Source organism: Atheta coriaria, unplaced genomic scaffold (assembly GCF_025399875.1).
Source record: "Atheta coriaria isolate IRGN ID8LTWV9N9 unplaced genomic scaffold, Caltech_Dcor_3.1 hic_scaffold_3_pilon, whole genome shotgun sequence".
NCBI lineage: Eukaryota > Metazoa > Arthropoda > Insecta > Coleoptera > Staphylinidae > Dalotia > Dalotia coriaria.
The window spans coordinates 10,554,778-10,572,245 of NW_027045445.1; the positions used below are offsets into that span (position 1 = coordinate 10,554,778).

Below are 17,468 nucleotides of genomic sequence, written 5' to 3' on the forward strand. Positions count from 1 at the left end.
TCGGCCACGGCGCAACGAAGAAACGAAGACTCAAAGAAGTCGCGCACACATTTTAAGCTCACGCTGCTTTTTACTCAAAACTTTATTCAAAAATTTAATAAAATGTGTTTTATTATCAAGTGACAGAGTGAATAAAGTGATTAAAAGTGATAAAAATTAAAAACACGGACAATATATTAATTTGTAAGTATTGAATATTATTATATTATCATGTGTAAATTTATTTAGTTATTTTTAAACGAATGGAAATTAATTTCATTAAATACACTTTTAAGGAACAATGAACTTTTGTGTTTAACACCATTACAAATTTTATATTCTACCTGATTCGACGTAAATAATTACCAAGCAAATATTAAATCATCGCGCAAGTTATAAATATTTAAACATTTGGAAACAATGTCCTCAACACTCGATTGTATTACTTAAGTCATTTTCTCAGATTCTGAGATTACCAAGAATGCCACGATGTTACGATTGTTATTTGTGTGTTTCAAATGTTATTATGTTATTAGATGTATTGTTGTTTCTTCTTTTGGCGAATTAGTATTCTACGTAATTTTCAAAAATACATTTGGCATCTTATAATGAAGATTTAACAATTAACAAATTAATAAATCTTTGAAATTTTATATTTTATGGTTTTTACCTTGAAATCAATGAATAATCACAATAAAACATTCATTTTTTTAATTTTAATTGTTGAAATATTTTTTATTCTAAGTAAGTAAATGTTTATTTTTTTTATTTCTTTTAATTAACAGTTTAATGTAAAATTAATTACATTATTAATTCATCCGAAAGCGTTTATTACAAAATGGTGATGCATCCACGCGTTGATAATGTTTAGCGTGTTCATGAAAACTTCATTCAAGTCTAACATTAATGTGTAATTAATGAGTAGTGTTTTCTTTTGCGTGCAGTGAAATTACTTTTTATTTTCTTGGTTGATGATAGGAAACAAAGTGATTTGAAAAATTACTACGCACATGACAAACGAGATTATCAATCATTAAAACCATTAGTGTTTTATAATTTCAAAGTTTTAATTTGAAAAGTTACAAAAAAACTTATTTTCAACATTTCAGACAAGAAATGATTTATTACCTAAATATCTTATTATTTTCAAAAAAATCAAAGTTAAACATCTCTTAAATTGACTCTGAAAGTCAATTTTCTTCCGTTTTAATTAAAAAAATTACAAAAGAAACATAATTTTTATTTTTCTAACAAAAGCTAGTTTATTGTCTAAATATCTTATTATTTTCAAGAAAATTAAAGATAAATTGCTCTTAAATTAACACTGAAAGTCAATTTTCTTCCCGAAAGTTGTTTCAAGAAACCTTCAATTCTTCAACTTGCGGTGGATTACGAAGTAATTTGCGGTCTTGGATTTGAAAGCAATCGTTTCCAACATGAAAGTAACCGATAACGCACGTCATCCACAATTGAATTGGCACTCGCCAATCAGCACAACTGCAGAAACTACAAATTCGCATGCAACGCATTAAAACGTGACACATTTTATTCTACGCGAATCGTGAACGAAACCGATGAATGCGCGCCAACACCATTCAAGCAATAAGAAAGTCTATTAGATAACGCACGTCAAAGCTCAGTGACAGGCGCAAGCGCATTCGAAACAATAGAATAAGATTATCAACAGATAATATAATCATTAACAGGATAATAAAACTTAAAAACTTTTAATTTTCTTTGAAAGGCAGCAATAATTTTTCTTTTTTCATTAACCAGGTTTAATTACAAGTACTTTTCTAATTAATAAGTGAAATTGTCTAATTTAGCAAGTAATAAATTACGCCGTGATAATATTTACATAATGAGCTTGTAATACGATTAAAAATAGCCGCTGGCGAATTAAAAAGAAATTTATAAAGAATATGAAGACAATGTGCATTCGCCACGATAAAAGCGATAAAGAAAGTTTAGATACAGCTGCACATAGCGGTAATCTAATGTAATGGTAATTGCAGAATGTACACAACGATTTCATGCCGTTTAATTGCATTTGAATAAAATATGCGCGTAATTGTGTGCAAAGTTGCTAATTTCATGTACATACATTATATTTGTGTGTTTTTTTTTAAAGTAAATTCAATGAGTGTTTAACATTAACGGCGCTTTTCTAACCTCAATATTTTTCACACTCGTAATTTGTTTGTTCTTCTTCATTTGACGCACCATGTGTTAATAAATGTTATTTACTCAAACACTCATGCGGTTTGGTGTTGTGAAATAGAAAAGTTTAAGAATTAGACTAGGTTGGAAGGCAGCCGAGCGATAAATCGTGCACGCACGCGCAAAACATTCATTAAACAAAAAGTAACAAGTATAAGTGACTTACACTCATCTCAAACTCAAAACAGACGTGTGGAGTAAAGTAGAATAAAGTTAAAAGTGTAACAATCACGTCTTTGTTACGAAAATCATTAAAAACGACTAAAAACACTTAAATGTCATCTGAATATATCACAAAGATAGAAACAATTGTAATTCACTGCAATTCAGATGCATTTTTATGTATTCACCACGCCTTCTGCAGCCTAACCTCACTTGAGACCTAGTTTCCCATTGTTTTGCTTTATTTTTTTGTATTGGAACCGGCATGTTGTGTGTATGTACGAGTACATCCGCTTCGGCAGACGATGCAAGCCGAGGAAGCGTCGAGCGGCGTGTGTAGGTCAGGATGGTGGAGTTAAATCGGTCAATGAGTAACGGTATTTATCTACGAGCACGAGCGCGAGTATATCTGCATGTCGATGCTTGTGGTGAACGTGGTAACGTGGTAACTCGAACACATCGCCAAACACATAGGTTTATCATTTCGAGGTGGGTTCAATCATGGCGTTGTAATTTAAAACCCGCGGCCATTTTGAGGATATTGGTTATAGTAAGTTGTAAATTCATAAAAACGCCAAAGTTATGTTTAGTACCATTAATTTTAATAAAATTAGAGAAAAAAAAATGATTTAGACCTTTATTGATGCAAAGTTTGTCAAAAATTATGTTTTTTTGGACATTTTAAAGCAATAAATGAAGAAATTAAATTTCTGACCTAATGTGGTAACTCGAAAACATCGTAAACACATAGATTTATTATTTTGAGACGGATTTAATGATTTTTATAATGGTATTGACTTGAAATTAGCGGTCATTTTGCGAAAAACGCCAAAAAGTGTTTTGTACCAATAATTTTGATGTAATTTTGAAAATTTAATTTGATTTAGACTTGTATTGACTCAAAATATGTGAAAAATGAAGGTTTATCATTTTAAGATAGATTTTATGGCTAAAATCAAGGTATTGACCTGAAATTAGAGGCCATTTTGCAAAAAACGCCAAAAAAGTGTTTTGTACCAATAATTTTGATTTAATTTTGATAATTTAATTTTATTTAGACTTGTATTGACTCAAAATATGTGAAAAATGAAGGTTTATCATTTTAAGATAGATTTTATGGCTAAAGCCAAGGTATTGACTTGAAATTAGCGGCCATTTTGCGAAAAACACCAAAAAAGTGTTTTGTACCAATAATTTTGGTAAAATTTTGCAAATTTAATTTGATTTAGACTTGTATTGACTCAAAATATGTGAAAAATGAAGGTTTATCATTTTAAGATAGATTTTATGGCTAAAATCAAGGTATTGACTTGAAATTAGCGGCCATTTTGCGAAAAACGCCAAAAAAGTGTTTTGTACCAATAGTTTTGCTAAAATTTTGCAAATTTTATTTGATTTAGACTTGTATTGACTCAAAATGAGTTAAAAATTAAGATTTTTAACTGTTTTTAAGCAATAAATGACGAAATTAACTTTCCAACACTTTCAAAACCTTTAAAATCTTCAAATTTCAAAACTTATTTATTTTCACGATGTGCCCAATTAAGGCAACACTAACGAAGCGCACACGGCGACGTGCATGAGCGCTAGAAATGCATAATTGAAAATTAGTAGGACAAAAACGGTAGTTGCGTGGTTGCACGAGTGCATCACACGTTTTTGTCGTTTGTCCTCGCACCGCGACTCAAGATGGCCACATCGTGTGTAGGAAGAAGCTCCGAGAACATCGCACACACTTTCCTAACACTTTTTCATTCAACCTCTGCGTATTACCAATAATAATCATGATAATAACAATAATGATACTGAACATTGAATGAAAAACATAATTTGCAATTTGACGTTTTGACGGAAACAGTTACACACGCAGAACATGAACGATTGCATACAGAATAAAAACGAGTGAGTGTCATGTGCAATGCATGAAACGATTTTTAAACGCTGATGTCCTTAATAAGAAAGCATTTCCACATGCAGCATCCAACATGCCGTTCGCGAATAATAAGTAATTAACATGCAAACATTAGATTAGAATTTGCAGCAGGCATGAGTCACGACCGCAGAGAAGATTTGCATTCTTTGAGAGAGGCACGAGTAAATGAATACACACATCTGCACGTTTCCTGTATGACGACAAGATGTTTGTACATTTTCAAATCTGTTACATCAAGATTATTTTAATTGTATTTAAAAACGGCAATTTAATATATACTTTTGTCTACGTGCATTGAAATTTGGTTAACACTTCATGGCTGTCATATATCCGTCTGTAATGTTTCTTAACTATTTGCAATAGATGGCGCTGTGAGATTTTAAAATTATAAAGAAATTGTCACTTAAATTAACTTTTGAAGATTAAGTAAAGTTATTATCTGTAATAATATGTTAATTGTTACCGCTTAGTGTCATTTTCAATGTGTAAATCTATAATATAAAAGTGAATCGCAAAATGTGTTGGTAAGAGCATAACTCAACAACGCCTTGACCAATTTAGCCAATTCCTTTTTTAAAATGTTTGATAAAGTCCAAGGATGGTTTTAACGGCGAGAAAAATTCGAATAATTGTCGGGAAAACCCTAAAGACAGCCCTTTTCTATAGGATAAAAGTTGGCATTGAGATTCAATCATAGTTATAGTTAAATAGTTGAATCCGAGATGGCGCGCTGAAGTGCATTATTAGCTATTCTTTATATAATTAATTTCTTTAAAATAAAATTGCAAATCTTATTGATAGAATTGACACATACTATGTCTAGAATAAGAGAGTTAAAACGAATTATATTTTTATTAAACACTACCGGGATGAAGTCGCGGGCAAAAGCTAGTTGTTTAATAAATGTGTAAAATTATGTTTAAGCAATTTCAGCCTTTGGAATTGACAACAACTGATATTTTATGTCGTTAAACATTATCTCAACTTAAATAAGTATGTGAGAATAATTGATAATGCCTGTGCGCAACTGTAGGCTATAAAATTAATGTATGTATTTGTATAGTTGGTTGCCAGTAAATAAAAATTCAAACTAACCTTAAATTTAAATTGATGTAGACAAAAACAAAACAAAACAACAAAATATAATCGAATAATTTAAATATTCATGGCATAATTTGGTGTTTTAAATTTAAATTATTAAAATTTTATGCAAGAATACGCAAAACGAATGACAAAACGTAACCTCACATAACGCTACTTCCAATCGTTCGCAAACCGTTCGCATTAACAGCGCATTACACGTATTACGAGCAGTGTGGCGATCAGTAACATCGTGATCTACATAAATAAATTAACGACGATTTACAACAATTTGGACGATTTGCACGCTCGCAGGCGTACGCAAAATAAGAGAGTATGACGAAGTGACACGGTAGCACGAGAACCGAATAACTGAATGATTTATCATCATCTAGTTATTTTCTTCAAGTGTCAACGACATTTGTACCTACTTATTTCACAATTTAAGCTATTTAATAGAAAAAGTAAAAATTTTCTTGTTCTTGACTTGACCATTAGTTATTAATTAATTATTTTGCTTTATTCTCACGATATTTTAATCGTGATGATAGCAATCGAATTTGGTTTTACTTTCGAATCTATTTGATGAATGATTTCTATACGTTTGACATTTCAAAACAATTATCATTATACAATTAAGATTTCTCAAAGAATTTCTAAACAATTTCGAAAGAAATCGATGAGAAAAACATGGTAATAAAGAAGAAAACCTATTTTTCTCATTAAACAAACCAAACTAAGAATTATTCCGAGTTAGTTTCACAATAACTTATTTATTGCTGTCAGGTGTTGGAACATTTATTTGCATTGTTGTATTTACTCGCATTTCATTTATTTTTATTTGATCGTCAATAAATGTCGAGCATTTGCTCGCGCGCAAACAAACACATTGTAATCACTGATTCTCGCCGTTCATTACATTATTTTCGCGCTTTTGCACGTGTTGCAGGTCGCCAACGAGAGAAAGTCGACGAGGCTACCAACTGCAATCGACAATCGCAGATCTCAAGATCCGAATTCGCCGAACTCTCAACTCTCGCCGCGCATTGAACAAACGCTTTTGTCGCATCGCTACTTGCGATTTCATTGTAATAATGAGGATGCCGGACGGAATGGTGAAAAGTTATTAAGCGTCATTTATTCGTGGCGTCTGCGATTGTGTTGAATAAATGCAGTGTTTGGTGAACAATTGAGTGGCGCGACAATTACTATCAACCTGAGAAAAGATTTCACCACAACTTCTTCAGACTGCATCAGAGAACATAGAAAATAAATTATTGTGTATACAGTGGATTATATTCATGTAGTGGAGTGTTGAAATCATCGCATTATGGGTGTTTCGGTTGATCGCAATAAACACAATCATGGTGGAAGGAAAACTTCATGGGATTCTAGGGTAATATATATTTTTATTAAATTTTATTTCCAAAAAAGTAATTTTTTACATTTATTTTAATACTAGCTTTTGTTTGCGACTTCGTCTCGGTAGTGTTTAATAAAAATGTAATTCGTTTTTACTCTATTGTTCTAGACATAGTATGTGTCAATTCTATCAACAAGATTCGCTATTTTATTTTAAAGAAATTTATTATATAATGAATTGCTAATGCACTTCAGCGCGCCATCTCGGATTCAACTATTTAACTATAACTATGATTGAATCTCAATGCCAACTTTTATCCTATAGAAAAAAGCTGTCTTTAGAGTTTTCCCGGCAATTATTCGATTTTTTCTTGCCGTAAAAACCATCCTTGCACTTCAACGCACATTTAAAAAAAGAATTGGCCAAATTGGTCAAGGCGTTGTTGAGTTATGCGCTTACCAACAGATTTTGCGATTTATTTTTATATTATAGAAGATTATTTAAAAAAATATTTTTTATTTCTTGTATTTTAATATTCTTTGATGAGAACTTTTTTCTTCTTTGAATGTAAAACATTTTCTTGTTGATTTTATCTATCTATGTGGTTTATTGTGTTTTATTTCACGACGCGCGTAAGAAGATTTTAATAACAGCGCAATATTTCCCAGTAACACACTGAGAAATTTTCTTTTCCTACACGTTTTTATCGCTTCAATAAACCCATTCAAATGCGATCAAATGTTCTCATCGTTTTAATTTATCGTTGATTGAGTGTGGAAAAAAGAATTAAATTAGAGCAAGACTTACGACGCTCGAGTAATAAAACTAGTTGTAAATAAAGTAAATAAAATCTAAGCAGCGAGAAGATTTGAATGTGGTTCTCTTTCAAAATATAGACCAGAGCGTAAAAATTGTAACAAAAAAATTGCCGAAGAAATTTTTATGGTTTCAAACTTCTCAGTCACGTTTTTTATTAATTAACGTGACGCTGGTTGCGGTTGCATTTGTGGCGTGTCTCATTATATAAAGACCATCTTAATTACCGACTGGGTTTGATCTCGTTTTTAATATACCTACTTAGATAAATTTAGAAAACAGAAATTATAGAAATCATTATTTGATCATGACTGGTTTGTGTAAATATGTTTAGCACAAAGGAACTTTCTAAAATTAAATAATTAGCAAATGTGTGCATTAACCTTCATCGTTTCATGTATAATAGATTTATTTATTAAGGTAAATTGTTATTATTTTGTCATAATTTACTTTGGGAGCTGAATAACTGCCGAAATAATAACTGCGCCCACTTCTCAGTATAATATTGACTTTGAAAAAGTGAAATGTAGCTATAAACAAACAACAAAACACAAATAACATCTATAATATAAAAATAAATCGCAAAATGTGTTGGTAAGCGCATAACTCAACAACGCCTAGACCAATTTGGTCAATCCTTTTTTAAAAATGTTTGTCAAAGTACAAGGATGGTTTTTACGACAAGAAATATTCGAATAATTGCCGGGAAAATCCTAAAGACAGCCTTTTTCTATTACATAAAAGTTGGCAATGAGATTCAATCATAGTTATAGTTAAATAGTTGAATCCGAGATGGCGCGCTGAAGTGCATTATTAGCAATCCTTTATATAATTAATATCTTTAAAATAAAATTGCGAATCTTATTGATAGAATTGACACATACTATGTCTAGAACAAGAGAGTAAAACCGAATTACATTTTTATTAAACACTACCGGGACGAAGCCACGGGCAAAACTAATACATTAATAGATTATTCTTACTGTTTCCTTATTAGTTTTTGTTTTTATATGTTTTTTTTTATGTTGAACTTTTACATTTGTATTGCATTGTTGGTTGCCTATAATTTCATAAACAAGAAATATATGATTATCACTATGATTGAGTTTAACATGTTGTAAAAACAAAGCCTATGTATTCATGGAAGTAAAACAGCAAATTTGTATTACCTTTGATATTCAAACACAGCAGTAAAACATTCTTGTACTTACTGCTTGCCATCCGGTGTGCCGCAATTCTATTTTCACATTCTATGACTCTGATACTGTTTTGTTTTTAACTCGTTTTTCTTTATAAGCCCATGTAACTCAAGATAATGCTCAAGAGTCATATTGCATTCTATATGGTGTTAGATATTGTGTTTCTATAATTTATTCGATATAAAGTTGCATGCTGTACAATACTTATTGCACAATTCATGCGAAATGCAAGACCACAAGCGACTTAAACTATAACATTAACTACGCTACGCTGTAATTTTTGATTTTTCTTCGACTCCACTAGTTATTTAAACTTTTGCTGCAAGTTTTAAACTTTGCGATTAAATGTCAGAGCGTGCGCGTGCGGGAGTGAATGCCAACTGCAATTTGCTCGAAAACAGAGTTCAGAAGAAAAAGCCAAAGCACAAAATCAAGTTTTAACGGAAATTGGCTAAAAACAACTAGGCAGGATTTATATAATAACTTGTCAAATATTTCTGCGTTATGCAACCATACATACCTACATTTTGGTTGAATAATTTCTGCAAGTTGTGATTATGTTCAATAAATTGATCGTAGGTAATTCAAAACTTCAAACTTTTACTTGGTATGAAATTCATGAGTGCTCAAGGCCTATGCGCACTTAAGTCACTTTTGTTTAAGAGTAACTCGTGAATTTCACCAAAATGTAATGATGATTCATCATTTCATGCAATTATTTCTACATTATCTTTCATTCGCTACGGTTTTATACTCGTAAACAATATAAAGTTAATAATAAACCAGATTAACGCCTTCTATTTCACATTCAAATGTAAGAGTACTTCACTTAACTTTAGTCTTAACTTAAGTTAGATAACAATAACATTTGAATAAAATACAAATAAATGCGCAATTACTCAATGAACCACAACGCAAATAAACAAAGAAACAATGACTATCAACAATTGTTTATAAATAATCTAAATTCTCACTACTAGTAGTAAGTAAATAAGATTCCAAAGAGAAAATCAAATGTATCTTTACGTAACTTGCACGTAACAAAGTCAAAATTTGCGTTTTGTTTCAGCGCTCGCACGTGCGCAACCACAAGAAATTAAACTTTCCAATGATCCGTAACATGTTTTAAATTGTACATCAACAGTACAGTACAGTTAGAATATCAGTTACTATTGTTTTGCTTAATGTAGTCAATTTTTTGTGGGTTGAACTTTATGATATCTTACGAAGTACATGTTCGTGGGTTGCAATCGCAAATTCAACGCAAATTTCTTCGCCAGCAACACAACGGCATCGTGATGTAAAGAATCACTTGGAATCGTGAGTGTCAGAGAAGTGGTAAACTGGTAACCTAACGGTTCCGCTCGGATTATACTAGATTACTAAATAAATCACAGGAAATATTCAAAGTTGATCGAGTTCACTAACATCGATACCGTTTAACGCAAAAGTAAAAGTTTTTTGTTCGCAGTTCTATCGCTGTTTTTTAATTGTTAACATTATTTAATGAACGAACATCTGGTCAGTAGGAAATTATTTATTTATTGCGGATGTACGTTTATATGAGTATCTAGTTGTGTTGAATGGTGAAAAGATTGATGCTATGAAATTATCCAGATGACACATTAATTTCTTCATCCATCTTGATTCCATTTCACTTCCTACGTGCAATTTCTTCACCGCTAGAATGTAGTGATTAGAAAATCTATCAGTGTTGCAGTATGAGTTATATACAACTTTTTTAATCTTACAATCTATTCTCATACACTACGAAACTATGTCAGGAACGTCAGAATCGTCAGAATACTTGAATCTATACAACAGGAGCAACAGTTGGTTGATTTGTTGATCACATACATTTTGTGATTGTAATTATCATACTAATATCATTAATTTATGAATAAGTTCATTTATATTGCAATACAATATGAATTTCTTATTATTGGCTTCAATTTCTATTATTTTAGCAACTTTTGCCCGCGATTTTGTCCTGGTAGTATTTAATAAAAATGTAATTCGTTTTTACTCTTTTGTTCTAGACATAGTATGTGTCAATTCTATCAAAAAGATTCGCAATTTTATTTTAAAGATTTTAATTATATAAAGAATTGCTAATAATGCACTTCAGCGCGCCATCTCGGATTCAACTATTTAACTATAACTATGATTGAATCTCAATGCCAACTTTTTTCCTATAGAAAAAGGCCGTCTTTAGGGTTTTCCCGGCAATTATTCAAATTTTTCTAGCCGTAAAAACCATCCTTGGACTTTAACAAACATTTAAAAAAAGAATTGACCAAATTGGTGTAGGCGTTGTTGAGTTATGCGCTTACCAACAGATTTTGCGATTTATTTTTATTAAGATATACTTTTATGAGTTTTTGAGACGGCATTTTGTTTGCAGATGTCTGTAAGCACGATGAGCACAAACGGAACAAGACAATATCGCCGTTCGGCGAGTTCAATTCTATCCTCAGATTCGGACATCCGTTTCACTCGCAGGAAATTGAGCAGACAGTACAAATGTGGCTGTTGTATTCTAGCAAGTTTCCTGATGCTGCTCTTAGCCGGTGCTGCCGCCATCTATGTCGGATGTAAGTAAATGAAGCATTCATTAATTTAATGCATGTGCTAAATACCACGCAATGTTAATTTTGATCTTTGAAACTATTGCATTAAAATTGTGAAACACCATCTGCGATCTGCAATGATTTCGCAACGTGTGCGCAAGGTGCACTATAACATAAGAAGGTGTAAAGAAGGTTGAATAGCCTTGAATACATTTTACACTAATATAAAATAAATTGTTGCAATTTGTTTGTTTTGTTTGTCAGACACGTTTTATTTTACGCAACCAGCCGAGGAGCAAGTATTCCGAGCTAGTTTTAATGTAATGGAAGGCGATGTCTTTCAAACACCAATGGCGGATCTCCAAACTGAAGAATTCCGGGTTAAAGCAAGGGATTACAAAGAAAGACTGAATCTTCTCTTTAGGAGGAGTAATTATCGGCTTGGATTTGCAGGGACTGATATTTTAGCACTCGATGGGTAATACACATAACCTAAAATAACCCAATATAACATAACCTAATTTTGTCTCTATCCATCAATAGAACTGAAGGTAAAGACTTAGTTGTCCATTTTGACATTCACATCGATCCGACTTATACGACAGCCTCCGCCAAAGATCTCCAAACTCTAATCTCTAACGAGGTGGCCTTGGAACAAGAATCTTTGTATTTCCGTAATCTGACCATTGATCCGCATAGTGTTGAAGTAATCGAGAATCATGTGATCAAAACAACAACCGCACGTCCCTCAACATATCAGATTGTCTCTGAAGCAGTCACTCAAACTCCAATTCGTAGAAAATGCTCACCACTGCAATTGGACTACTGTAAAAAGATGAATTATAACCTCACCACATATCCAAACATAATGGGCCACAATGATCTTAAAGACCTGAAAAAAGATGTCATCAGTTTTCGGGAACTAGTTGATGGAGAATGTTATAGATTAGCTTATGATTTTATTTGTAATGTGTTACAACCACGTTGTGCACGTGGTCCGGAATCGGATGAGATGTTGCTGCCATGTAGAAGTTACTGTAGAGATTTCATGACAGGATGTGGGGGACGTTTAACAAGTAAAATTAAAGAAGCATTGGATTGTAATAAGTTCCCAGAGTTTCACGGGGATGGTTCATGTATTCCAAAACCAGGATGTGTGCAAGAAATGCAAACAAGGGCGTTGTCCCCACGAATTTGTGATGGGGTAGTTGACTGTCAAGATCTTTCCGATGAGAAATCCTGTGCGTATTGTCCATCGAATTATATCCACTGTGGAATTGGTAGGGCTTGTATAAAATCATCGAAGCGTTGTGATGGTAAACGAGATTGTCCGGATGGGAGTGATGAAAGGGCATGTTGTAAGTTTTAACAAAGTATTTTCTGCAGTTTAATTAATTTACATTTTGGGTTTGGTTCTTTGTTTGTTTTGTAGTAACTCTAGCGCCTAGCATTCAACAAATGACGAAAGTCAAAGTCGTGACACCGCACCTCCCGCGTTACCATCCCGAGGGCTATGTTGTATTCAACGAGAAAGGCGAAATGGGTAAACTATGCACGGAGAACCTCAACAGTTCCATACCAGCGAATAAAACAGCGGAAATATTGCATATGGTCGCATCATCTTTGTGCAAAACATTATCATACGAGTAAGTTGATCATTTCCATATGCATAATATTAATTAATGTATATTTGGTTGCCTATATCAGGAGTGTAACATCAGTACAAGTAGAAAAAGACGCAGAAGATGATGTTGCATACGTTTCAATGGATGATCCTACAGCATCAGAGATCAGTTTTGTTCGTTCTGAATGCCCCACAAAACAAGTACTGAAAGTCTCCTGCGCGAATTTGGAATGTGGTGTGCAGGTAACCCACGAAGCAGGTGCCAATCCAGTGTTGGCCAAGATGTCCGCCCATGGTGATTGGCCCTGGCACATGGCCCTCTTCAAAGATGATGTACACATCTGTGACGGGACTTTGGTATCACCTAATTGGGTAGTCACCACGACATCTTGTTTCCAAGGACAACCGAAAGCAGAATGGTTAGTGAGGGCTGGAAGTGTTAGGTTATCGTCTTCATCTCCATGGCAACAAGAACGCCGTATTGTAGGAATGGTCAAATCTCCAGTTGAAGGATCAACTATAGCAATGGTTAAGTTAGAAGAACCTCTCATGATGACCGACTTTGTTCGTCCTGTGTGTTTGCCACAGCAGTTGCAAGCCAGTGATGCGTTGCACTGCAACACACTGGGTTGGGCACGCAATCGTGATCAGTTGCAACGTGTCGAGATTAAGGTCACAGTGATGGAGAAGTGCGAAAATATTAGCATATCCAGCGTGAATAGTCTCTGCACTGAAACTGCGTACGGACAAGAAGATTGCAGTGTAAGTAAACGCCATCTATAAACCAATAAACACATTATTATTCATTAACTAGTTTTGCCCGCGAATTCGTCCCGGTAGTATTTATTAAAAATGTAATTTGTTTTTACTCTCTTGTTCTAGACATAGTATGTGTCAATTTTATCAATTAGATTCGCAATTTTATTTTAAAGAAATTAATTATATAAAGAATTTCTAATAATGCACTTCCGCGCGCCATCTCGGATTCAACTATTTAACTATAACTCTGATTGAATCTCAATGCCAACTTTTATCCTATAGAAAATGGCTGTTTTTAGGGTTTTCCCGGCAATTATTCAAATTTTTCTCGCCGTAAAAACTATCCTTGGACTTTAACAAACATTAAAAAAAAAGAATTGGTCAAATTGGTCTAGACGTTGTTGAGTTATGCGCTTACCAACACATTTTGCCATTCATGTTTATATTATAGATGTGACATTTTGTGTGTGTAGGAAGAAGAATTTGCCGGTTCGCCGATGCATTGCCAGGTGAACGATGGCACAAGATGGTCACTGATTGGTGTGACGAATTGGCGCATTGCATGTGCGAAAAACGGCATGGAACGACCACGGCTCTACGACAAAATCGTTCCGAACATCGATTGGATACAGGAAACCATCAAAGCCGACACCATTTAAATTATAAGCACGTTCTAAATTAATTGTTGCATAGTTGTATATGTACATTTCTCCTAATTATTATATTTGTATCGAATTATATTATTGACGTTGACATGTAGGTACTTATTGTAAAATAAATTTAAAATTTTATTTTTTAATACGGTTCTCATCCTAATCAAACGAAATATCGAATATGTCAAAATTAAACATCGTACCTTTCATTAAACATTTTCGAAAATCTCTGCGGGATTTCACATCAGCAGTTTCACACGCAATGGACGACATTTCATCGAAGGAATCCAGCGAATATTACTTCTATTCTTATACGAAATTTAATAATAATGACTGCTATAATTCAAAAACTGAAGAGTGTAAGGATGAAATTACACATTTCACATCGCGGTTATGTAAAATCGACATCCCTGAAGAAAATAATGATCCGATTGATTTGTTTGCTAGCTGGTTGAAAGAAGCACAGGACCGGACTTCATTTTTACATGCACATACGATGAACTTGGCTACAATCTCAGAGTAAATAATTAAACAATCAAAATTTATTTATTTTTATAAAAATTAGTTTTGTAAATTAATTTTAATAGAAGTGGACGAATTAGTAGCCGTAATGTGGTTTTGACAGATCTATGCGATGGCGGATTTCATTTCTCTTCATCGAAGTTTTCAAGAAAAAGCAAAGATATTGTAAGAATTATTTAATTAAGTTTCGGAATTGTTTAAGACTAATTTAAATGTTATGAATTTATTCATAAGTGATTAATCAATGTCATTGTCAAGGCCAATGCAAAATTATTTAAATTTTAGTTATTAACCTATAGATGGCGTTGGTAACCAGTTAGCTACCATTATAAGAATGCCAACACACCAAACCTCGTTATCAGCAGTTGCTTCTGTAGCTATTAAGTTTGTTTAACATAAATTTAAATATATCAAAATAAATTTACCAGCTGACACATCCACAAGTAGCCCTGACATTCATATGGTTCTACACAGTCGACAATCTACGCATATCAAGACAAGTACGTATTAATAAAATAAAGTTATCTCACTCTGCATATTTACATCTAAAATTTTCCGTTTAAATTATTATCTATATTATTATATAATTTTAATGAAAACAAATTTCAGGTACGTGTTGAAGGCTGTGCGATCAAAAAAGATACCAATTACGCTCGCGAAGCATTCGCCAACGCGAGCATCGAGAATAGATTTCGAAGTTGCCTCTGTCGTCAAAGCTGTAAAGTAGACTGGCACGTCCTCAAGAAGCGACACGATAACTTCCTCCAAAGCGTACAAGAAAATCGAGTTCAGTTGCAAATGCCAACTCATGTGTAAGTCATAAAATCTAAGTTTACTTCGATTTTTATTGTCATTATGATTTACTACCTACTAGTGAGGCATTTCAAGTAATCCCGGAAAGTATCGAATTCTATCATAACCTCAACGACGCTACGATATCATCAGCTACCATTCCAGATCGAGTGTTGTTCACCAGAATAGATACGGATAAGTGGAACTGCGTTCATTTAGAAAGTTAAACAACTAAATTGTTACATTTTTATGCATTATTATAACATAATTAGTTTAATCATTGTGTATTGACTTGTAAAAAGTGTAGGAAGGTAAAATGGCTGCTGCTGTTTCAACTTTGTACAAAATTGAAGTGCAAGATGGCGCTAGACCTTTGGATTTGTTTCGGGAATGGTTTAATGATGCCAAAGAAGAATTTGGAGAATTCCATGCGAGTGTCATGAATATAGCAACAGTGTCTAAGTAAGTTAAATGTTTAACCTCAAAATATTAAATGCCAGCTTTTGCCCGCGACTTCGTCCCGGTAGTGTTTAATAACAATGTAATTCGTTTTACTCCCTTGTTCTAGACATAGTATGTGTCAATTCTATCAATAAGATTCGCGATTTTATTTTAAAAAATTAATTATATTAAGAATTGCTAATAATGCACTTCAGCGCGCCATCTCGGATTCAACTATTTAACTATAACTATGACTGAATCTCAATGCCAACTTTTATCCTACAGAAAAGGGCTTTCTTTAGGGTTTTCCCGGCAATTATTCGAATTTTTCTCGCTCTAAAAACCATCCTTGGGGTTTAACAAACATTTAAAAAGAAGAATTGGCCAAATTGGTGAAAGCGTTGTTGAGTTATGCGCTTACCAACAAATTTTCGATTCATATTTCTATTATATATAATTTTAATGATTGTTTAAGGGATGGGACCGTGAGTAATAGGTCGGTAGTGATGAAAAAACTCACTGATGATGGTTTTATGTTTAATACAACCCGAAATAGCCGCAAACATGAGGATATTGTATGTTTATTGAATACAATAACATATATAACCTATAAATATCATAATTTCACCTAATTTATTTCTGTTATAGCAAACACATCCACAGGTATCTTTGTGTTTCTTTTGGGTTACAACTATAAATGGACAAAAACATACCAAACAAGTAAATATTAATTAAAAACTAAAGAAATAGATGAGAAATTTAAAAATAAATTACGTGTAGGTTAGAATTGAAGGTGTGGCTAAAGAAATGCCAATGGAGTTTACCCGTGCAAGTTTTCGCACTTGGTCCATGCGTACAAAAGTTCGTTACGGTTTCAGCAAACAAGGAAATGAAATTGATTGGGATGAATTAAAGAAACGACATGACGAATACGTTAAACACCTCAGTGATGCTAAAGAAGACTCTATTGATATGCCAGCTGAAGTGTAAGTTAATCTAATTAAACATTTACTTAACATAACCTCACTTGAATGAATTTTTATGATTGCAGAGTTTATTACACTGTTATTCCTCATCGCGTGGAATATTACGGCAGTAAAATGGATCCCATAACAATCGGCGATCGTGTTTTATTTAGACTCAGCGATAACGTTTGGAATTTCGTTCATATCGAGGCGTAATATTAACAAACAAATTAAAAAACATCATGCTGAGTGTTAAATATAAATTCTACAAGTAAAACATTTGTACTTGTGAGTTTTCAAGAAAGTTTTGAGTTAAATATTGCAACAGGTACGAAATAAACGTTAAAATATTTCCAAAATCAAGTTTAAAGGGACATTTTACTAACAGGT

At 33.0% G+C, this 17,468-nt stretch overlaps 2 protein-coding genes across 3 annotated transcripts; both read left to right on the plus strand.

Moving 5' to 3' along the window:
• On the plus strand, positions 1-14,504 carry LOC135804116 (atrial natriuretic peptide-converting enzyme-like). Its single transcript, XM_065317876.1, has 8 exons — positions 1-183; positions 6,324-6,770; positions 11,157-11,346; positions 11,587-11,800; positions 11,866-12,680; positions 12,755-12,968; positions 13,030-13,708; positions 14,179-14,504. Exons 2-8 carry the CDS (start codon positions 6,705-6,707, stop codon positions 14,362-14,364), a joined length of 2,364 nt encoding a protein of 787 aa, XP_065173948.1. The 5' UTR covers positions 1-183; positions 6,324-6,704; the 3' UTR covers positions 14,365-14,504.
• Positions 14,505-14,530: 26 nt separating this feature from the next.
• Positions 14,531-17,441, plus strand: LOC135804118 (pyridoxine/pyridoxamine 5'-phosphate oxidase-like). 2 transcript variants are annotated; one of them, XM_065317879.1, is made up of 9 exons: positions 14,531-14,877; positions 14,946-15,045; positions 15,309-15,380; positions 15,490-15,692; positions 15,755-16,134; positions 16,589-16,688; positions 16,762-16,833; positions 16,894-17,099; positions 17,165-17,441. In XM_065317879.1, the coding sequence occupies exons 5-9, from the start codon at positions 15,989-15,991 to the stop codon at positions 17,292-17,294; spliced, it is 654 nt and encodes a 217-aa protein (XP_065173951.1). In that variant the 5' UTR covers positions 14,531-14,877; positions 14,946-15,045; positions 15,309-15,380; positions 15,490-15,692; positions 15,755-15,988; the 3' UTR covers positions 17,295-17,441. The 2 variants fall into 2 exon arrangements, with proteins under 2 accessions (XP_065173951.1, XP_065173950.1); XM_065317878.1 differs by lacking the exons at positions 16,589-16,688; positions 16,762-16,833; positions 16,894-17,099; positions 17,165-17,441 and having other exon boundaries at positions 14,540-14,877; positions 15,755-15,949.
• Positions 17,442-17,468: the final 27 nt, after the last annotated feature.

Coding starts and splice junctions, on each gene's coding strand:
- LOC135804116 (XM_065317876.1), top strand. CDS start 6,705: ATGGGTGTTTCGGTTGATCGCAATAAACACAATCATGGTGGAAGGAAA. Junction 6,771..11,156: donor AAACTTCATGGGATTCTAGG/GTAATATATATT, acceptor TTTTGTTTGCAG/ATGTCTGTAAGCACGATGAG. Junction 12,681..12,754: donor GAGTGATGAAAGGGCATGTT/GTAAGTTTTAAC, acceptor TTTGTTTTGTAG/TAACTCTAGCGCCTAGCATT.
- LOC135804118 (XM_065317878.1), top strand. CDS start 14,540: ATGTCAAAATTAAACATCGTACCTTTCATTAAACATTTTCGAAAATCT. Junction 15,381..15,489: donor ATCTACGCATATCAAGACAA/GTACGTATTAAT, acceptor AACAAATTTCAG/GTACGTGTTGAAGGCTGTGC. Junction 15,693..15,754: donor TTGCAAATGCCAACTCATGT/GTAAGTCATAAA, acceptor ACTACCTACTAG/TGAGGCATTTCAAGTAATCC.